The sequence below is a fragment of the Pezoporus occidentalis genome, unplaced genomic scaffold (genome assembly GCF_034315485.1).
Source record: "Pezoporus occidentalis ecotype Australia unplaced genomic scaffold, CSIRO_AGI_Poc_V1 ctg17, whole genome shotgun sequence".
Classification (NCBI taxonomy): Eukaryota; Metazoa; Chordata; class Aves; order Psittaciformes; family Psittacidae; genus Pezoporus; species Pezoporus occidentalis.
In genome coordinates this window covers 6,599,893-6,623,558 of record NW_026913531.1, presented here as the reverse complement: position 1 = coordinate 6,623,558, position 23,666 = coordinate 6,599,893, and the positions used below count along the sequence as shown (strand labels likewise).

The following is a 23,666-nucleotide window of genomic DNA, read 5'->3' as shown; positions in this document are numbered from 1 at the left end:
GGTTTCAATTAAGGTTGATTTCTTTAAAATTCAAGTCAGGACCTGTATGCAGATGCTTGTCAAATGGACATTGCATTCCACCTACCCCTTACAGCAGGCTTCTGAATGCACAAATGGACATTCCTGACCTGACATTTGCTTATAGTCATAGATTCATTGAAATTAATGCATAGTGTCTAGATAGATCCCTAATTCTGAAGTCTTTAAAAACTTTAACATTTTTAATATAAGGAACAGAACAGTAAATCTGTCTTCCTGTCAAGCATTTAAGTGCTAACCCTTCACTCACTACGCTAGTAACTTAGCTCACCCTCCGGCTATGGAAGGCTTTTCAGGGACAACTGGATCATAAACCAAATTTCTGCATAACACCTTAGTGTGACAGTGAAACAGCTATCTAGAAGAGCAATGTTTCATAACTAGTCTGGTAGCTACATTCAGCATCTGCTCTGAGTTAGAATGAATGTACATCTGAGAATAGCAAAAAGCACTTCACTGAGACTTGGAAAAGAGAATTAATGAGAGGCCATTTTAAAATCATACCTGTTAGAGTGTCTCAAGTCCCCCACTGCATTTTTACTTTCAGGATAAGGGCTGATGCAGAGAAATAGCCCTTGAAATTCAAAGATGTGACCTTCTTCATTTTGTCCTACTCTACATGTAAGTGAAAGATATTATTTTAAAGATATTGAGATATTATTGAGATATATTGGACAGCTAATTAATAGTCCAATACAGGCATTTTTGTTGCATTTGAGCCATGAAAGCAGTTCTTATGTCAGAGAAGATGCTGCTGATGCAGTAGCAAAAAAGTGCACTCTCTTACAAGTAACAAGTACTGCCTGACTTTATTCAACAGAAATCTTCCGTCTACCCATGTGCCTAACTTGCAGAAGCTGTGCTCTACCAAATGATGCAGAGCAACAGCTAGTAAGTTCTGTGCTCAAAATTGTCTTGCTCATTCACAGTCAACAATCAAGTTCAATCAAAATAAACAGTTTTGAAATGACCCAGGAATTTAAATACGGAAAATGCCCTGTGCCACTTACATTCCTGATACATTATGGTTTCTAGACTGTCTCATGTTCCTCAACATAATAGACTGTCACGCTGCTGGAATACTTTATTTTCTGGCAGGATGTACTTAGGGAAAACACACTGCATTAGTATTTGAGTTTGGGTTGCACTAAATGAGTAATGTAAGGCTGTCTGCTTTGAATTTCTTAGGATGAGTGGATAGACACTGGAAACATGCAAAAGAGGTGGGAAGTTGTTATATAGGAGGAGACAGAAAAAAGAGAATTAAAAGGAGCAATTGTCATACGTTAACATACACATTAATGACACTAAGTTCTCAGTATGGCAGTGCTGTTTTGAGCCATTCTCCTAGCAAAGCTGTCATTCTGGTTGAGGGGAATGGAAGAAGTTACTACAGCAGAAAACAGCACTGATAAACTGGGGAGTAGGGTCTATGGAAGGGAGAAAGCTTAGGCAGAAAATCCACACAGAACAAGAATGCAGCTCTGAAAAGAGTCCTTGCACTTGCTCCCTCCACACTGTGGTCATTTTAATTATGCCAGAAAAAGTGAAATTAAAAGGTCAATAAAATAACATCAACATGCTTTCCAGTCTGGCAACAGCTACTGGGCATCCAGGAACAGAAAACCACAGTACCAGACAAATTCTAGCATTCAAAATCTGCATCACAGCATACAATACTGCTTCCTTTTAATATATTCCTTATAATAAAACCAAATGTAACACATCACAGAAATAATATGTACTGGGAGAGTCCTGAAGATTCAGTGCCCAGATCATCAAGTATTCATACAGACCTCATTTCCCTCACCTTCCAGCATATCACAGCAAAGAAGTCAGTTTCCCATGCAGTTCTTCACTGTGAAAACCCAAACAGGTTTCGAAGTCTCTAACTGCACTAGCGGTAGGTGGCCTCACTCACAACTTGTGATTTAGAACTGTTAACCCCGATAAATTCTGTCCAGACAGCCATGCTGCAGGCTGGTAGCTCAAGCACCAATTTAGTCTTATGCTTTCTCGTCTTGGAAGATAATTTCAGATAATTGTTTTAACCTCTGTACAGTACAGCCATGCCATGGTTTCAGCAAGGAGTCCAAATTACCCATTGTATAATTTTGTCATGAAGTTTTCTTCATCTCTTCCAAGGAAGAGATCTCCACTCTCTGCAAAGCTCCAGGGTGGCACATGAGACATGATACAGTATTAATGTCTTTCTTAGAAACACTAAGTACACCTGGCTAGTGCTGGCTATTTAACTACAAATACCCTGACGCTAATTATTCATCAAAACTAAAATAAGGAGATGACAACTAGCCACTATAATCCACTACACCAGAAGGCACAGAGGAGAACAGTTTGGGTAATCCCAATGCAATGTGATGTATGATGCTGGGCTGTCAGCTGGCAGACTGCCATAAAAGTCCATGGTACAACTGTACCTACATTGTTAGCATATGTTGATATGCCATGACATTTACTATCTTTCAAGAGTAAGTCTAGCGAAAATTACTGTTCAATTCTATCATATTTATAACATTAATTTCCCCATCCATTTTATTCATTTTCTCTTCCTTTGGCTTAAGTCTGTTGTCAAATGGAGTAAAATTTAATGACATCTTATACTTACCAAAATTCTGATATTCTAATACATTTAGCAGGGTAATGCAGCAAACTGTAACAGAAAAGTGGGCAAAGCCACAAGAAAACAACAGTGACTAAAGAATCTGGAGAACTGTAAATTCTTAAGGATTCCCTGATTCAGTTTTTCCAACTGTCAGAAAGCAAGTGTGAAATTAAATACAAGGCACGCATTACACACAATTAGGTTAAATTAAAGACAATCTGTTATCCCAAACTGTGAAAGGCTTTGCTGGCTAGTAGTGCAAATTCAAAACCTCATGCACTGTTTGGCAGACCATTTCACCCCTTATTTCTGAGTATGACAGATGCAGCAGAAAAATTTTTGAACACTGATGGCAATTATCATTTATTTTTACTCCACCTGACTGCATTCTTAACTTAACCTTCTTGTGAGTTAAGCATACACAGTTTCAACACAATACCAGGAGCATACAGAATGCCAAAATATGGTAAGTAGCAGTGGTTTATCTTTGCAAAACCCACAAGGAGTATCAAATTTCAAGTGAGGTTTGCAAGTTGAAAGATTTCTATTCAAGAATTTGTTTTACAAGCAGTTTATCAACTTCTTGATGGTCGAATTTGAGATCCTCAGGACAGTGAGAAGAGTGTGCAGCAAGCTCACTGCCCTGGACTTCAAAAGAGCAGACTTTGACCTCTTCAGGAACCTGCTTAGGAAGGTTCAATGGGATATAGCCCTAGAGCGCAGGGGGGCCCAAGACTCTTGGTTGATATTCAAGGATCACCTGCTACAGGCTCAGGAGTGTTGCGTCCCAACTAGAAGGAAGTGCAGCAGGAGGGCCAGGAGACCTCCTTGGATGGATAAGGAGCTGCTGAGGAAAATTCAAATAAAAAAAGAGACTTATAATAAGTGGAAGCAAGGACAGGTGGCCTGGGAAGAGTACAGGGATGTTGTCCGGGAAGCTAGGGACCAGGTTAGGAAAGCTAAAGCCCAGTTAGAATTAAACTTGGCTGGGGATGTGAAAGATAACAGGAAGGGATTGTACAGGTATATAGCAAATAAAAAAAAGACTAGGGACAACGTAGGCCCCCTCAGGAACCTCTCGGGAGAACTGGCTACACAGGATTTGGAGAAGGCTGAGGTTCTGAATGACTTCTTCGCCTCAGTCTTCACTGGCAAAGGCTCTGACCAAACCACCCAAGTCTTGGAAGGCAGATACAGGGACTGTGAGAATGAAGACCTTGCGCCCACTGTACAAGAGAAACTGGCTTTCCCTCAGGGATCGGTGTTGGGACCGGTCTTGTTTAACATCTTTGTCACTGACATGGACAGTGGGATTGAGTGCGCCCTCAGCAAGTTTGCCGATGACACCAAGCTGTGTGGTTCGGTTGATACGCTGGAGGGAAGGAATGCCATCCAGAGGGACCTCGACACACTTGTGAGGTGGGCTGATGCCAACCTCATGAAGTTTAACCATGACAAGTGCAAGGTCCTACACCTGGGTCAGAGCAAACCCAGGCACAGCTACAGGTTGGGCAGAGAAAAGATTCAGAGCAGCCCTGTGGAGAAGGACTTGGGGGTGTTGGTCGATGAGAAAATGAACATGAGCTGGCTTCAGTGTGCGCTTGCAGCCCAGAAAGCCAACCGTATCCTGGGCTGCAGCAAAAGCAGCGTGACCAGCAGGTCGAAGGAGGTGATCCTGCCCCTCTACTCTGCTCTCGTGAGACCTCACCTGGAGTACTGTGTGCAGTTCTGGTGTCCTCAACATAAAAAGGACATGGAACTGTTGGAACAAGTCCAGAGAAGGGCCACGAGGATGATCAGGGAACTGGAGCCCCTCCTGTATGAAGACAGGCTGAGGAAGTTGGGGCTGTTCAGCCTGGAGAAGAGGAGTCTGCGTGGAGACCTCATAGCAGCCTTCCAGTACCTGAAGGGGGCCTATAGGGATGCTGGGGATGGACTTTTCATTAGGGACTGTATTGATAGGACAAGGGGTAACGGGTTAAAACTAAAACAGGGGAAGTTTAGATTGGATATAAGGAGGAAATTCTTTCCTGTTAGGGTGGTGAGGCACTGGAATGGGTTGCCCAGAGAGGTTGTGAATGCTCCATCCCTGGCAGTGCTCAAGACCAGGTTGGACAAAGCCTTGGGTGATATGGTTTAGTGTGAGTTGTCCCTGCCCATGGCAGGGGGGTTGGAACTAGATGATCTTAAGGTCCTTTCCAACCCCAACTATTCTATGATTCTATGTTTCTTACAAACTTAAGTGAAGCTAAGGTAGAGAATATGCAAGTAAACCAACTGGAAAGAATTTAAGTTAAGATATTCTTTCTCAAATATTATTTAGAGAGATTATCACATCTGAAACATCACCTTTTCCATCATGCTACTTACAATTGAGATTACATTCATTTGGCAGATCAGAACAACTTATTACCTTGATGGGATGGCTGCAAAACACATCTCTCTATAGAACAGAGTGTAAAACCCCTACAAATTTCCTGTAAGCCTCATGGAAAAACAAGTGGTTTTCACCTCTTCTTCACCTCCAAGTAAAATTAAATTTGACCTTTCTCACTTGGTTAAATTCTACACAGAGCCTTGAAAAATCTCAACTGCTTAACTTTCTCTACTCAGAAACTGTAATGTAGAATCTTGACTCAGAAAAAACAGAAAAGTGATATAAACAGGAAATGAACCAAACAATATTTTAAAGGGTTACAAACAAAACCGGAAATATCCATTAATTAGGCTCTCCAGTACAGATGTATTTGTACAACAGGATCAGAGTGTTGCACAAAAATCTGCTTATTTGCTTTTTTTCTGGTTATGACTTCTTGCTGTTCAGTATTCACTTCCACTTGAAGCTTTCCTTATTCTCTATATTCTTTATTGTACAGTAGCACCAAGAGCACTCAATCAACATCAGGGCCATACACTACAGACACCTTAGTGTGTGCTTACTGTCTGAAAGACAGCACAGGCAGTAGCTAAAAGGGACAACAATGTGACAGCCATATTCATTTTCATTATCCATTATATGAAGAAGGATGATTTTGTAATTAAAATGCATAACCGGACACTGCGCAGTTGACTTAAGCTAATTTAAATTAACATCAGTGAAGGTAATTGTGGGGCTTCATTATTCTTCAACACCTTGGATGGACATTCCCATGTTCCTTCTTCCCTAGTTTTTACATTGAGTTGGATTGAATTGATTTAGATCTAAAAAAAAAAAAAAAAAAGAAAAAAGAAAATCTTTTTTTTTCAGCCAGTTTAGTTTTTGTCTGAATCTGATCCTGCCTGCCATGTGGCCACATGCATGGTAGGACTGGCCTAAGAGTAGGGGCACAAAGGCAGTGCCAGTGATGAAGGAAGAATGCTCTACTGCCTTTTCCACTGGTGGTTTCACTAAGTTGACCATTCATAAATCACACACATTACTAACCTGGGTTCAGCAGTAGCAGTCATTTTTTCTCCTTCTTAGTAGCTGGTGCAGTGCTGTGGTTTTGACTTTTGGCCTGGGAGCAGCACTGATAACACTGATGGTTTTAGTTACTGCTCAAATATTTGGTCTGGCCAAGGACTTTGTGAGCCTCATGCTCTGCCAGGGAGGAGGCGAAGCCGGCAGGAAGCAGAGACAGGACACCTGACCCAAACTGACCAAAGAGGTACTCCGTACCACAGCACGTCATGACCAGGATGTAACTGAGAGTTACCTGGAAGGGCTAGTTCACTGCGAGGTTGGACTAGGCATCAGTCAGTGCTCGGGCAGGCGGGGTGAGCCAAGTTATCAGTCAGCAAGTGGTGAGGTGTTGAATTCTCTTCCCTTGTTATTTCCCTTATCATTGTTATTATTGGCGGTAGCAGCAGTGATTTGTGTTATACCTTAGTTACTAAACCGTTCTTATCTCAGCCCATGGCAGTTGCACTCTTGATTTTCCTCCCCATCTCTCCAGGAGCAGTGGAAGGGCAAGAAGGAGGGGGGGGGGGGGGATAGGGGTGGAGAGAGAGACTGCGTGGCTGACTTGCCAACAGGGAACCACAACAGTTACACACTACCACTGCTGAGCTATTTATATCAGTATGTTTCATTTAAATAGTATCACAAGTACTTCCTCCTCTGCAATCAATTTGTCCATGTAGTCTAAGCCATACTTTAGGATATCACTTTACATTTTAAATGTCAGCTGCAACACAGGTACACATTTAAGTGTTTTCATAAGCTAGGCCATTTTTCTTAAACAGATCTCTAGCCACAAATAACTACCTGAAAATTCATCTATGTAGTTAACTCTGTTGGTTTAATTTTATATCAGATCCTAACCTGCAGTGGTATCAACCAATGCCTCCCACGTCAGCTGGGACACTATTTTGTATCTTTAAAAGCAAACACTGCATTGTATTGTGTTGCACAGATTTAAGTATATTCATATTCCAATAAATGGGCAAGCATTCCCATATTATTATGCCCACATACAGCACTGAGAATAACAGTTTCAAGCTTGTTTGTGCTATCTAGGAATTATGATGTTAGTATTATCTTGACTGTGAAGCTATATTAATGCATGTACAAGAACAGCTGAGTACAGCTAGGCAGAAACAGAGCATTTCCCTCATTTCTTGTGAATGTATAGAAGCACAGTGGGGAATAAAATAAATCACAAAATAAGCTAAAGGTATCTGAAAATCTGAAGCCTGAACCTCAAAATAAAATCCATTTTGCTTATAAACTAACATATTTTCTGAAGTACCTGACTCTCCATGCTTATTCTTAGATATTAACATCAGAAAAGAAACCAGCAATTCTTTTAAGTATTTTTAAATGCTTCAAAGTAATTTTAGAAATAAAGCATCTATTACTATGATTACATCTTACACTTGTGAAGGCTTAATACTGCTTGTGCAATAACTCTATTGCTATATTCAATCCACTCATTTGAAAACAAAATTAACTGCCAAACCCATTAAAATTCCCCCAAGGCTCCCTTTCACAATATTACCCAAACACAGAAAGCATCCTACTTGTGGTAATGTGCATATACAGAAGGCCTCTGAATATTTCAGAGCGCATCCAAATAAAATCTCCAGAATAAATGTACAAAATTTAACCATAAAGAAGATCTAACTAATTAGTTAGAGGTTGGTGGTTCATGACAAATATTAAATACAAAGAAGAAAGTAAGTTCAGCTATCACAATTTGGCAAGCTAGTCACAAAGCTCCAGAAGTTTATGCATTCTTTTTGTAAGAATACCAGGCTCTTTTGCCTACAAATGGTAGTTTATAATGTACATCTTATAAGTTGCCTATATCAAAATGACAGCCAAGATAACCAGAGGACACTGGAAAGTTTTCTGGCCTTTTTTTAAAGATGTCACATGGCATGTTGAAAGATGTATTAAGTTGGGCAATGCACTGAATTATAATATATTTTCAGACTAAAAATTAACTTCAAGCTTTTATTTTCCTCCTACTGTAACATCATAACTGAGACATGATGAAATTCTAAGAGATAAATGGAGATTATAAAAAGTAATTACACATCTCAGTGCTAACCATTTACTGTTTAATCACTTTGGGGAGCCTTAGTATATTGTACGGATAGGGACAGTGCCAAGTTGGAAAAGACAGACAAAAATACTACTAATTCACATATTTTTTATTTATCAGTGTCTAACATTTTAGAAACTCCTGTTCTCTTTCTACCTTTACTGGGCAACCCTGAATCCTGCAAAGGTTCATTCCTTCCACGCACCAGATCCGTGCAGCTTACTACTAGCTTTTCTGTCCTTAAATCAGCAGGAAAATCATCTGCTTTACACTAATGAGGACTTTATTCTCTTTATTCATGAGCAATGAAAAAAAAGCAGTCACCATGTGACAAGGAGATCAGCAACCTGTAACAATTTCACAAATGTTGACTGGAGAAGCTGTCACAGATTGTCTCCTTCAGGTAGATGAGACTGCTCTATTCGTATTTAGCATACCCATTCCTAATGGTGCCCCCTCTTCTTCTTCATTTGCTTATTCAGTGTACACTAAACATTGTTGACGGCTGAACTCCGTAACTTAAGACTGCTTTACAGTTCCTTTATTTTCAGTCATCTAAACCACATCAATGAAATTTTAAAAAGGAGGAAAACATCTATAATGCTTCATTCATATTAATGCATGTGCCCAGCTGCATTTGGAAAGACTAAGATTAATAACCACTGAGAAACTGAAGTCAAATGGGAACAGAAAAGCTTAATACATCCACACTATCAATTCTAAGTTAGAAAATGTCAGTGCAAATGAGACAGAGTGGCACTGGCGCAGTGGATACTGATTTTTTACCAACACAGAGGAGGTGCTGACAAGAGTATAGTCAGGAGAAAAAGAGAACCTTTACAGCAATTTAAAGAACAGAGGTGTATGCTTTTTTTCTTTTCACTAGAAGGACCTATTGTGCTTACTGACTTAGACAAGCCCACACTTCAACCAACTCCAGAAATAAAAACATAAGAGATCAATCTGTTTTTCAAACCACAGAACCCTTGCCATCTCTGACCCGGTATGATCTTTGCAACATGGCGCATTTCCCAAACTGCATGTGAGAACTGAAAGCCACGTGAAATGCACATCTGAAATAAACGTCAAAAGATAAACATTTTTAGAGGAGAAAACACACTTCATGAAATGGAGGAGACAATGAATAGCACTGAAGATCACAATAAACCTATGCACCTGTAATGATTCTTTCAAAGTAAAAATGCCTTAGAGAATATGTATATAATCCAGTCATGCATTCTTTCACATCCAACACCTACGTAAGCAGTACATAGTAATAAAAAACACATTTCTGTAAAACACTTTCTCAACTAAGCAGCTACTGCCTAAATTGCTAAAGGAGAATCATCTTCACATGGGTTCTGCAGAGAAAACTCATGAAAGTTTAAGACTGGAAGATGAGTATAGATGACTAAGACTGAAATTCTACAGAGGCAACACAGCAGAGAAACCATTTTACTAAGTCATGTCACACATCATATATGATGGAGATGGTAAACAGCATGAATGCAATAATTCAGTATTTTACCATTAGATTAACAAGGATTACACCAATCAAATGCCCAGTTCTGAGCACCAGCAGTTTTCAATGTTTCCCTCTCCTCCTTACCCTCCCAGAAACACAGTGCTCCAAAGTAGGGTTTTCACAAATAAACAATTTTATCACATTTCCAAATACACACTCATTTAAGAAACTTATGTAAGTCTGATGTTCGATGGGACTGCACATCTAAAGGCCCAAACAGTTTACATCATAATGAAACACCTTTAGCAACAACAACACAAAAATGTTGGGTGGAAGGAGAGTGAGGCTGTGGGTATTTTTTCTCCACAACTATAGCACATTTCTGGGATGTACACACAGATTGAGGGATCCAATGCTCCACATGAGGAGAGGCACGTTTCCCCACTCTTCCTCCATGTCTGAGTGGTAGGACTTGAGTACTTCAAAAGAGAGGCACAACTGCTTTTCACAGGTTTAAGAGACAGGTTGGATCCCTCAAAGCAGTTTAGCCCAAATTACTTGGCTTATTAGAAAACATGAGTGTCAAATCCTAATTTAAATCCATGTCACTCCTTGAAGTTAAATTGTTGTAAGATAAAAATTGCAAGGACTGTAATTACTCCAACCTCAAGAGAGAAGCCAATCATCAGGAATAATTAGTGCTCCTGGATTCTGACACAGGTTGACCAGACAGACAAAATAAATATGTAAAAGTTCTGTTCTTTTTCATTTCTCTGAAGCTAATGATAAAGGGCATTGTACAAAATTAGACAGCTACACACTACTGAAAGCTCAGTCTCTGCACTGGCAACGTCCATGGCCCCTAAAAGAATTTCCTCCTCTCTTTCCTCCAATAAGGACAACCAAAAACTTACTTAAAACAGGGTGTCCTAACATGACATTGAAGGAATGACAAGCTACTGTAACTAATGCCACTCAGTCCACATCTTCACAAGTCTGATTACTAAACCACAAACAATGACTGAAATGATCCATGTTCATACACTTAAAGGAGAGAATGCAAGCCCCCAGGTAGAGACATAATAAATGACCACTTTTCACATCCTATTCTACATGAATACCTGTTGTAAATTCAGTTATCCAGAAAATTATGCTCAGAGAATTCTATAATTCAGGGCTGTGGAGCTGCATAAGTTTCTGCAGAGTAATTCCCACTTCTGTAGAACTGCTCTGCTGGCTATCAGCTTTCACTAATAAAAAATATGATCCCAGTATTTACAGGATACACAGGTCTTTAAAAAGCATGAACTGCATCCACACTGAGGCACCACCTGGCAACCTAGACCAGGAGCCTGGACTTCGAAAGAAATTTGTTATGTATCTTTCATCTCAGCTCCAGACTCTTGGGCTCCATAAATTCAGAAGTGAATTTTTGACACTCAAAAAAAAAAACAAACAACCGAAACACAAACAAACAAACAAACAAACAAACTCCTTACTTTAATTACTACAAATTAAACAGCCACCCTTTGTTTCTTTGTTTAGTTTACCTTTCCTGCTGCCTCTTCATCTGAAAATGCCACCATATTAAAGAAATGCACTGGTTTCATCTGCATGGTTTTGAATGGGACAAAGCACGTAATTGTCAAAGAACAAAATCTGTAATCCAATTGTCAAACGTGGGGAGATGGAGGTCTACATTGACAAGGTAATTCACCTAAAGAACAGTTATGTAGTGGAAATCTGGAAAAATTAGCTAGCAATTCAGCTGCAAAATCCATATTTCCAGACACTCCAGAGAAGATTCTGCAGAACGTTGCCAGGACAACACAATAGAAACTGAAGAGTGGGGAACGTGTCATGCTGCTTGGAGACCAGATTAATAAACTCTTCCCCATACACGATTGCGGTAGGAAGTAGCTAACTGAAGTACATTACAGTATGTGCACTTAACTATGATTCATATTTTTTACACTGAATTCAGTGACAGTTGTTAGTACAGTTGTAATATAAGATTTGTGTAACTATTAGTCCTGTGTGGAATTACACAATAATAGTATGTCTGATATTACCATCATAGCATTTGCATGTTTTCAAGTTAAGACACAGGGAAGGAACAAGAGCAATTTTAAAAGTGATAGAGTATATTAATTAATTGTGCAACAGAACTTGGGGAATTCCTAATAGTAGATTTAATCACACTATGTCACAGAGTATCCAAGATCTCATTACAATGTGTACATACTACAACCTTCTTTTTCAGCAGCCATAATGTAGCAAATGTAGTAAGCAGACACCCATTCCTTACTGGATAAGGTAGCTATTTCCATGAAAACAAAAAACATGGGCAATCATCTCATAGTTCTGCCTGCTCACACTCAGGACATAGCAAATATTTCCAATTTATGCCTCCTACACTTGCATGCTCTGGTAGCTTCAATTCCCGCAGTACATGATCAAAAGTTTTATGGAAACATGTCTCTTGACTGAGATTTTGTACATGTAGAATTTTATCACTGAATTTACAGTTTCAGTTCTGTTTCAACTGAATTTTTCTATACATCCTCGAAGATGGTCTCAAAATATTTTTATTTAAAAATACAAAGAGAAAAAACTCTTTACATCCTATACTTATGAAGAAGCATAAATCTGACTTCTTAAGCTTGTTTCTAAATGTCAAAAACAATGTGGTTACTTCTTTTTACTACAAAATACTGAATAGCTAGCATGAAAGCAACACAAGCTTTCAGAGCCCTCATGCTTCCACAATTCATCACAAACTCATGACTGTAACCCAGACTCACATTTCTTTGTCTATTGAGGCCTTTCCCAGGGATGTGGCACAGCAGCTACAACCTAAAAACTGTTTAGGCTATTTCAAAAAGATTTGGCAAGCTGCCTCATAATATACTTACATGGAATACTGAATCAAAGCTACTGTATCATTTCCTTAAAACGTAACTACACAGAGGTCCAAAATGTGCATTCCTTTTCCCTTTTAGACAAAATATCACAAAACACACATAAAATATGATCAGAAAATTTATCTCCAATCAAGAAAAACTGTTTTCTAAAACTGAATTTGCAAAGGTTTCCTAGATAGCTCATGGCAAAATACTCATCTTTCCCAATTTAATGTCTGCAAGACTGTATTTTTACTTACTTCACAGGGGTGTTAAAAGAATTGCATGTGCTTGCACAACTACTTTGAAGATGAAAAATGCTATTTAAATGCCAAGTGGCATTTTATATAAATAAGAGGAAAATAAACAGTGCACAAATTCAAAACAAGACTATCCTCTCTCCATGTACAGATTGAGCACTGGATCTGAAAATACTGTTCTTTCACCCATTGCCGTGTCTCCAAAGAAAACAGAAAGCTCTTACGAGGCCTTACTGCCTCAAATACTACTTTGCCACTCACTCGTATACGTTTCACAGCTTGTAAGATGTGCTAACAATATTTGTAACACAAATATTAACATTTAAAGTAAGTGTTATTCAGGACAGCATATTGACACAAACCAAAGTTTTAATCAATCAGGCTTTCCAGGTGTAGCTGCTTTGAAGTCCCCTAATGAAAGCTTTCTTCTGTTTCAAAGTACTGTTTCAATTCACAGTGATTTCATACACTCCATAAATCTTCTAAAGACAAAATGGAAGAAAATTCTATCTGCATTTCTTTGTCCATACTCATTTATTTCTAATTTCAATATAGAGCAAAAGGGCCAGGAGCTTTGCAGATACGTTACTAAACCTGAAGCAGAAAGTAGTTTACACTCTCTTTTAATTTTATAATACTTTTGTTTGTTAGCTTTTTGTTTCCCTTCACTCATACTCATTTCCATCTCCAAATAATGACTCAGTTGCTTCTCATTTCTACAAAGCTGATCTTTTCTCTACTCTCAGTCATAAACAAGGGAATAGAAATTACCTCATCATACAAACCCCACTAATTACCCAGATACTGGTACTGAATTTTCCTCATCATCATCCTTTCCTTTAGCTTCAGTTGAAAGAGTCAGCAACTAAGACATAACTGCATAAGAAGGGCTAGAGTCATCAGGTAAAATCAAGGTGCCAACATTTCTCACAGCTTTGTAATGACTCTGTTTTGGAAAAATGCCGATAAATTTCAAATTGGGGAAGAAGTAACAATTTGCCAGATTATCAAACATCAAAAGTATTTTCATACCTAGAAATAAGTCAAAGGCTTTCAATCTCAGGCATAATGAAACAGCAATTTATAACTGCAGCTGCAATTCAATTACAAAAAAGGTAATTCATAAAATTCAACAGTTTTGTTATTTTGAATTGAATTTTGTTAAAAAAAAAATTAAAAAGTTACTAGTTCTACATAAAATAGCTGTCTCAACCTCTTCCTGCTGGAAGTGATAAGGGGGTTTTATTCTGTGCTTTTAGTAGCAATTTTTTATTCTAAATATAGTTTGGAAGATTCCTATTTCTGAATTTTTGGGTCCTCTACCCTGTCATCAGTCACTAATCTTGCATATTTCTAATATGACGTGAAACAGCCAGTTATCTCCTCTATAAAATATTTCACATTTAGTGCATACAACTTTGACCAAGTGTACTGAAATACAGTAATATTGGATTGAAAGGGCATTTCTGGCATAGAAATCCACTTTCAACAATATCTTACCAAGTGACAAACACTGCTTATTTTTTCACAGTTAATGGGATATGCTTTGCATTCTGCTAAAAATGAGGTGACTGAACGACAGAAGGGAAGGCTGCTACAATTTAATTTAAGAGCATGCTGTGAATATGAAAATCAAGGAACATACTGTACTATGAGTAGGGTTTGTGGCCTTTGGAAAGTCTCTCAGTCTTGCCTCTACACACTATAAGTACAATTACATGCACATGTTTAAGGTCTCTCACTCATACCTGAGATACATCTACATAAACATGGTATCATTAAAACTTTGCACTAAATGTAAGTCAAAAGTATAAGCAATTATATATATAAGTGCACAGATGACAAATAAAAACACATGTAAAATTATGTACAGTAATATTGTTTACTGCCAGTTCAGTAGGCAGTCAAAGACATTGTTTGATCTTTTAGCCTTTTTAAGTTAATTGCTCATTCTGCACCATTCAGCCCTGTTCTTGCCTATAATCTTTAGGATCATAGAGAAGTGACCAAAATGCAGGTCTCATGCTAATTAATTAGCAGATTAAATAAAAAATTACACTATCTTGCAGGACTTTCTTAGTATATACCTAGTCCTGGGGGGATTAATAAAAGTGATTCATTTGAAACCTCCTCAACTGATTCCATTACCTAACATATAATAGGAGGTAGAGTTTCCCTTTTTTTTCCTAATCTTGTATATCTGCTATCTGACCCATCATGGAGGAATCAAAATGTTTTCCCCCCCTAGAGAGAGAGAGAGAGAGAGAAAGATCAGAGAAAATCTGCATCTCAAAACAATGATGCACAGAAAATAGAAGTATTCTTAGAAGGGAGCGAAGGAGGGAGAAGAGGAGGAAGCTTTTGTAATACTCTTCCTTAGCTTCAATAGCAATAATGTGTGCATGAAGCAAAATCCAAATCTGATCTTGTAACAGTAAAATTTGAAAATCCACAGTTATAGGGATACATTTGATGGAGCCTTAATCCAGAATTCAACTGGCACTTTTGCAAAGTTACACACAGATTGGTACTCTGCTTCACTGATACTTCACTGATACTTCTAAGTATCTAATCCTCCTTCAAGGGAAATAAATGGGAGACATTCCAAAATAATCCACTGAAGTTGGATTAGATCCACACAAAACAATATTAAAGACCAAAGCGTCTACTCTGTGCTGCATATTTTTTAGGTACACAAAAATACACCTGCAAAAAACTTAACTTAAACCTGAAAGCTTCCCTAAATACCAAATTTTCTGTCACAAAGCAGTCACATATGCAAACAATATAAAAATACAGTTCTACCTGTAGACTCGGGAAACAAGTCTGAAAATATTGCCTCAATGTATTTTACAAGCGGTATTTTAAAACACTCACCTGTTTGCCACCAGTGGTCCAAGACGGGTACTCTGAAGACCTTTTTTGACCATTCTAGTGTGTCCACATCACAGTGCTCACCAGCTACAAATAACGTTCTGAACCTTTAAATGAAAATTAAAGAAAGTGTATGTCTTGATCTGGATGGGGAAAGGAAAACAACAAATTCAGTAAATCACATAATCATAGAAAACCAGGTTGGAAGGGACCTCAAGGTTCATCTGGTCCAACCTTTCCAGGCAACGCATGACCTAGACTAGATGTCCCAACCCCTTTCCAGCCATATCTTAAAAGCCTCCAGTATTGGGAAATCCACCACTTCCCTGGGGAGATTATTCCAATGGCTGGTTGTTCTCATTGTGAAAAATTTCCCTTTTGTGTCCGGTCAGAATCTTACCAGGAGCAACTTGTGCCCATTAAACTCTTGTCTTTACCATGTGAAAAGAAATAATAAGTATCTCTGCTCCCAGATAAAGAGAAAAGGGGAGGAAGGATTCTTACTCTTTGTAAGCTCCTTCCTACTAAGTAAAAATTAGAATCTTAGTAATACTAATTTATGCTACTTAATAATCATGTAAAACAGCTTTATTTTCTGAATGCAAAGACCTTGGGAGAACAGAGGCAATCAACTGTCAGTGGAAGTAAAAGTAATTTAATGCTTTGTACACAGAAACTAGGTAAATATCCTTTAGGCAAAACATGTCAGAAACATACCAGAAAAACTATTAAAGAAATAAACAGAACTAAAGGAAATACTTGTAGCATAACTCTTAGTTTTAAGTTGTTAATAGCGTTCCATTGAAGCAGATTTTAGTATTCTTTGAACTGCTGAGTCATCTTTTTATAGGCATTTTGGAAATTAGTTTTAGGGAAAATTAATGGGACATAAAAACATTTTCCTGTGGAAAGGCAGGCTATATATCCTACTGGATAATGCCAAACAGAACAACATTCAGCAGCCTGGGGTCCCTGATCACAGTTCTAGACTTCAGCTCATTTGACTGGATATTCCCACAGCCAACTTCGGCAGAGAAGAGATGCAATGCCTGGCAGCTCTGACAGATGTGATCTGCATGTTTGTGCTATTGAAACAGGTAGTACTATATAACTGAGCATTAAACTCACAGGAAGACTTCATCTTTAGTATCTTTTACTGGATGCTTAGCCATACTTTATTGCCCTTTACTAAGCATCAGAAATGCACTCCATGCCTTGTTTAGAATGATAAGGTCCTCTATGTCAGTGGTAGCTTTCTTAAATGACTACCAGTACTTAGAAGCTAGACATTACCATGTACTACTGCATGCTAGTAAGGTTCTGATCTTTCTGACAATTGCACCATAACTTTATTCATGTCATAGAAGATTTTCTGCACTTATTCCCTAATGAGCAATTTAAAACTCTGTTAAATTACATGTGGTGCAGCCTCACCTTGAGTACCATATGCAGTTCAGGACAACACAATTTAAGAAGGATGTTAAGGTACTCATATGCAACAAAGCTGGTGAGAGGGCTGAAAGAAATGTCCTATGAGGAGCAGCTGAAGACTTTGGGTTTGTCTAGTTTGGAGAAAAGGACCTCACTGCTCTCTTCAACTTCCAGGGGTAGTTGATGCCCCAAAGCCTGTCGGCGTTTAAGAAGCACTTGGAAAATGCTCTTAACAGTATGATTTGAATTTTGGTCAGCCCTGCAACGCTCAGGCAGCTGGACTAGATAACTGTATAGGTCCCTTCCAACTGAAACATTCTTTTCTATCCTAATTGTCACAGATACTCATGACACTGCCCATACACCATCACCTAGTAAGATACTAAGGAGAAGAATCATTCGCAATCTTGCCACCACACCTCCAACAAAGAAACAAGCTATCTCTTCAGGCAGAGACACACAACTTCTAATTCAGATTCCTGATGTACAGATGAAAATGAACAGCCAACTGTACTCAAATGAACTGCTGATTTATGTTCAACGTATGGTCATTAGTACATGCCTTCTTTTATAGTCCATGTTTTTAACAGCATGATTTCTACTGATAGCAATGCAAGGTATTTATTCTACTTGGTTCTTATTATTAAAAATTAAAAAAAAAGTCCATGCTGAACAGTTCTCTAGACTTCTATAGTCCAAAAAGAACAAAGGGCAACTTTAGAGAGTAATTTATCTCTAAAAGACTCAAAAGAGTAAGGTTTATTTTCTATGTAACAAAATCAAAATGAAAACCAAATGAAACAAAATCCAAGGCCCTAGAGCAACACTAACATATGACTAAGCCACTGTTTAAAAAAGTGGCAATAGACACATCTATTAAGTCATTGCAATATAAGTTGGAAGGGATGTTCCTGCATCTCAGAAAAAGGAAATCACGAATGTCTGACAGTTTTGGACATTCCTGTTTTTATATACACTTGTTCCTATTTAAGCAAAATTTTGAAAGAGAAATCATCTATTTCAGAAATAAAGTCTAAGCCAGAGGGAAATTTAAGACATAACATTTCTGGTTTCATTTCACAGATAAATCACAATGAAAACCTGCGCCTCCTTCCCCAGAAGAGTGGTGTGGCAGTCTGAAACACTTCAGCCATGTCAATGAACGTTTGTAACCACCAGGTGCAATCCTGCCACGAGGTACAATGTGAATTCTGGATCCAGAGCTGCCATGCACATGCCATTTCACTACAGACCAAAGAACTTGCTTCCCTTCTGTAGTATCTGCACAGGATGGTCTCATGCCTTTCCTCTCCCAAATCCTCCCTACTTGGCATATTACCAACAAAGACAGAACTTTCATTTCACACAGAGATGCAATTACAAAATTCAGAAAACTGAGGGAAGAGAAGAAAGGTAAAAGGCAAACACAGTCAGACTCCACATCGGAATTCTCTTTACTTCAAAATAACCTCTTTCTTGGAGTGAAAGTGTACATCAATACTTACATTTCCTGAATAGCCTGTCATAAGAGAAACTGCAGAGACACCCTACCAAGTACTCTATCAATCCCCAAGGCTTCTGAGATGACAAAATGCCTAATTAAAATATGAACAGAGGTTCATGTGGCCCACCATCAGATTCTGGGATTAAAATCACCAATGCAGGGACCACTGCACCAGCTAAATATAACAACCTGAGAATGGTCTTTTCTGTGAACTAAGTAGAAGTAACAGTCATAAAGGTAGCCACAAAAGTAACTTTGATACATGAAAATTAACTTCCTGCACATCTAGTTACACACTTATGAAAGTCAGAAGACATCAAAAAATGTTACCATGTTGAACTTTAACATACAGATTAAATAATTCAACTTCTTTAATTGCAGAACAGTGTTTTGGCCAACCTTCCTTTCTGACATCCCAGATGGCTTTGAGTGGCTTCTTTCTTGGAATAGATGGCAGAAGGTCAAATGTATAAGCAGTTTTCATATCAAATAAACATAGTTTTCTGTACTCATAAATATGCTACATCATTTTGGTAAACTGCTTTCTGAGTACATCTCCCACATTAGAAGACAATGATTATAATGAGTGTGACCCCAATCAATACCTTGCCCCCGAATGCTTCTTATTGTAAAGCACAAGTCATTGTGCTTTACTGCTTAGCTGATAATTACAGTTAATAGCTAACTGGAAGTTAAAACACAGATAAAAGCTTACGATAGAAGAGAACAATACATTGGACAAGAAAACACATAAATACATATTTTGTTTAGTTTTTTAAGACTCATGCCACATGTAGGGCACTCCAGTTAAGCACTGCTCAATTTACATTCTATGGAATGTTCTGTAATTAGGCATGTTAAATGCAACATTTCAGCTATGATGTAAACCATCAAATGATGAATTCATTAACTTTATAAATTGCTGAAAAAAAAAAAATCTGTTAAGTGTCTTTGTTCTAAAAATAGGGCAAGAACTTAAAAGACTTGACAAAAAAGTTAAGACATCATGTTATTCCCTGAGCCAAAAGCAGAATTCCTCTCTTCTGAATTGCCAGCTTTAGTAATCAGATTCAATAATCTGCAGGCTTAAGAGGAGCATTATGTTGCAAGAAAGGGAGGGATTAGCTCTTTGGCAAATTTACGGCACAAAAACATAAAAAAGAATATCAAAGTGCCACAAGCCTAACAAAGCATAAGAACTGTGGAATTCTTTTCTCCTATCAAACAGTATAGCAAGAGACAGATAGCAGTGGTTACAAAATGCCCCACTGAATTATTTTTCTGACAGTCCACTTAAAACTTCAAAGCATGTCAATGCACCCGTCCTGCAATCATCTATCCCTGCAATGCAATTAATGGATAAGAAACATCTTAAAGCTTCTCAGTTAAATAAATGTCCCAAGCTGTTCTACAAACCTACATTACTAGCACAAAATTCAGTGCAGTCAAGCTTTTAGGACCTATTCAAGAGTCCAGCAAGTGGACTCAAAGTATCATCACCTGTTATATATCATCATATCATGCCTTGACTTCGCAAACAAAGATTTGGGAAGGGCTTTAATCACGCTTACTACAAGCACGCTGATGACTAAAAAGGCCAATGTGGAATAGGCAAATCCAGCTGCAAAAAGCACAGCGAAAGGTCTTGAGTATTATAGGTGGGGCACAATTCTTTCTACGCTGTCTTTTTTTTCTCCTTGAGACTAGTTCTGTGTGAGTTCTCAAAGGAGTCAACAGCATTATGTACGGTGTGTCTCCAAGTCTCCCAATTGAAGGCCAAGGTGGACCACTGATGGTAGTCAATATGGCCAAGGCTAAGGTATTGCTTCAGAGAGTCCTTATATCTCTTCTTTGGGGCACTTCTCTTATGGCTACCAGTGGCAAGTTCACCGTAAAACACGATCTTAGGGAGGCGGTGATCCTTCATCCTAGAAACGTGCCCTGCCCAGTGTAGCTGCAATTTCAGCAATATGGCCTCGATACTGGTGACCCCTGCCCGTTCGAGGACAGTGACATTTGACACATAGTCAGTCCAATGAATGTTTAGAATTGTATGGACGCAGTGCTGATGAAAGCATTCGAGGAGTCGCAGGTGATGACGGTAGATGACCCATGATTCAGACCCATATAAAAGAGTAGACAGTACAATGGCTCTATAGACACTGATCTTTGTACTTTTCTTCAGGTGTTTATTGCACCAGACTCTTTTCATGGAGTTTTCCGAAGGCTCTATATGCCTTTGCTATTCTGTTGTCTATCTCTTTGTCGATCGCGGCATCCAAGGAAATAATGCTTCCCAGATATCTGAACTGCTGAACTGACTTAAGCTCTGACTCGCCAATGGTAATGTGCAGATGGTGATAATCTTCTTGTGGTGCAGGTTGGTAGAGAACTACTGTCTTCTTCAAGCTGACTTCCAGCCCAAAAACCTCAGCCGCCTCCACAAAGCAAGATGTTAAATGCTGCAGAGCTGCTTCTGTGTGGGCAACAAGGGCGGCATCATCAGCAAAAAGCAGTTCATGGACAAGATGATTTAGGGTCTTAGTGTGGGCCTTCAGTTGCCTTAGATTGAATAGGCTACCATCAGTACAATATCAAATATAAATGCCGTTTTGTTCATTGAGGTCTACCGTAGCCCTTTGGAGCACCATGCTGAAGAAGATTGTGAATAAAGTTGGTGCGAGAACGCAACCTTGTTTCACACCACTGGTTATTGGGAAGGGCTCAGAGAGTGCATCGCCATATCTGACTTGGCCTTGCTGATCCTCATGTAACAGAATAATCATTTTGAGGAAGTTACATAGAGCCCCTTATTCTGTTCTCTACACTTTTCTTGCAGTTGTCTGAGAACAAATACCATGTCTGTGGTACTTCTATTAGCTCTGAAACCACACTGACTTTCAGGTAGAAGTTCTTCTGTGATAGCAGGTACTAATCTGTTCAATAGTATTCTTGCAAGAATTTTTCCAGCAATGGAGAGCAGAGTTATACCTCGGTAGCTTGAGCAGTCTGACTTTACACCTTTTTTCTTATACAGAGTGATGATGCTTGCATCACAAAAATCTGATGGTAATTCACCTTGTTCCCAACAGCGCACAACTAGCTCATGAAATTTAACATGAAGTGCTTGGCCTCCATGCTTCCAGATTTCAGGTGGGACTCCGTCAACCCCAGCTGCCTTGCCAGTTTTCACCTGCTGTATAGCCTTAAGAGTCTCTCCCATAGTAGGGGCTAAATCCAATTAATTTTTCACTGGATGTTGTAGAATGTGCTGGATTCCTTCGCCTTGGACTACACCGTTAGCACTAAAGACTGTTTGAAAATGTTCAGACCAATGATTCAGGATGGAGATTTTATCTGCAAGAAGCGTTTGGCCATCTGCACTAAGTAAGGGGCTTTGAACCTGAAATGTGGGTCCATACACTGCTTTCAGAGCCTCATAGAATCCTCTGTGGTCACCCAAATCTGCACATAATTGAGTCTTTTCTGCTAGGTTGAGCCACCACTTGTTCTGAATGTCTCGAAGTTTCTGTTGGAGTTTGCTACATGCAAGACAAAAGGCTGCTTTTCTTACATGACAAAGTGGCTGAGCGTGGTGTGCTTGATGAGCAGATCTTTTTTGTCAGCAATTCCTGGACCTCCTGGTTGCTATCGTCAAACCAGTCTTTGTTTTACTTTAAGGAGAATCCAATGAATTCTATGGAGGACTGCAGGATGCTATTTTTAATATGTTGCCAAAGCGCTTCAGGAGAAGAATCTATAAGCTGGTCTTGAAGCCTAGTTTGAAGGTTAGCCTGAAAGCTGTCCCTCACTGCAGCTATTTGGAGATTATTAACATTGAGCCTCCTCCTCAGAATGCCGCCACTCTTAGGTTTGGGCTTGAAGTGGAAATTAAGTTCCCAACACACAAGGCGGTGGTCTGTTCGACATTCTGCACTAGGCATCACTCGGGTGTGACAGACATCATGAATATTTCTCTGGCACACTAAGACATAATCAATAAGGTGGCAATGTTTAGATCGAGGATGCATCCAGGTTGTCGTCCGGCTGTCTTTCTGCTGGAAAATAGTGTTGGTGATAGTAAGCTGCTGCTCTGCACAGAACTCTAGTAAGAGGCAACCATTATCATTGCAGCTGCCAACACTGTGCTTGCCTAGTACTCCTTTCCAGGCGTCAAAGTTCTTACCTACTTGGGCATTGAAGTCACCAAGGATTATGATCTTATCTTCTATAGGAACCTTTTGAGTGAGGTGACGCAGGTCGGAGTAGAATTTTTCTTTTTCTGCAGGGTCAGCTTGCAGAGTTGCAGCATATATGCTGAAAAGAACAACATGCTGCTTATTGCGTAGTGGAAGACGTAAGGAGATAATACGATTGGAATGACCTATCGGCAAATTTTCAAGTTTAGAGACGATGGAGTTTTTAATCATGAAGCCAACTCCAGAAAGATGACTTTCAGCTTTGGATTTGCCTGACCAGTAGAGTGTATAGCCAGCACCATGTTCTTTACGGCTACTTTCCTCACGAAGGTGAACTTCACTGAGAGCAGCAATACTGATGTTAAGTTGTGACAATTCATGGGCAATTAGCGCAGAATGGCACTCAGGACGCCCACTGTTTGCTGTATCAAGCATGGCTCTGATGTTCCAACATGCGAGTGTCAATCTGGACGCACCTTTGGAGGCAGGTGTATGCCTTTGTCTCTTTGTCTTTAATCGACCGCAACAGAAGATGCCCACTGGCCGCAGCTAGCCAATCAGGTGGAGGGCTGTCGTGGGTTTAAACCCAGTCAGGTAACTTGTTCACTCGCTCCCAGTGAGTGGTGCCGGGCTGACAACAATCGAGCCCCCCCCCCCCCCCGCCCCACCAGGGCTCTCCCCTTCCCCACTCCCGAAGGAACAGGGAGGAGGATCGAAAGGGTGCAACTCCTATGGGTTGAGACAAGAACAGTCCAGCAACCAATGTACAACACAAATCACCACTGCTACTACCAACTACAATGATAAGAGAAAATAACAAGGGAAGAGAATACAGTACCA

The 23,666-nt window shown here is 39.3% G+C and overlaps 1 protein-coding gene across 5 annotated transcripts in view; it reads right to left on the bottom strand.

The window, feature by feature from the left end:
- ACSS3 (acyl-CoA synthetase short chain family member 3) overlaps positions 1-23,666 on the bottom strand; it is a 177,524-nt gene that overhangs the window by 110,752 nt on the left and 43,106 nt on the right. For all 5 annotated transcript variants that reach the window (XR_009963877.1, XM_062613847.1, XM_062613846.1 and 2 more), the window contains one exon: positions 15,696-15,799. Coding sequence is in view for 4 of the 5 variants with exons in the window: in XM_062613847.1 (XP_062469831.1) it covers positions 15,696-15,799 (104 nt within the window). In the remaining variant the exon portion in view is untranslated. The remainder of the gene's footprint in view (positions 1-15,695; positions 15,800-23,666) is intronic.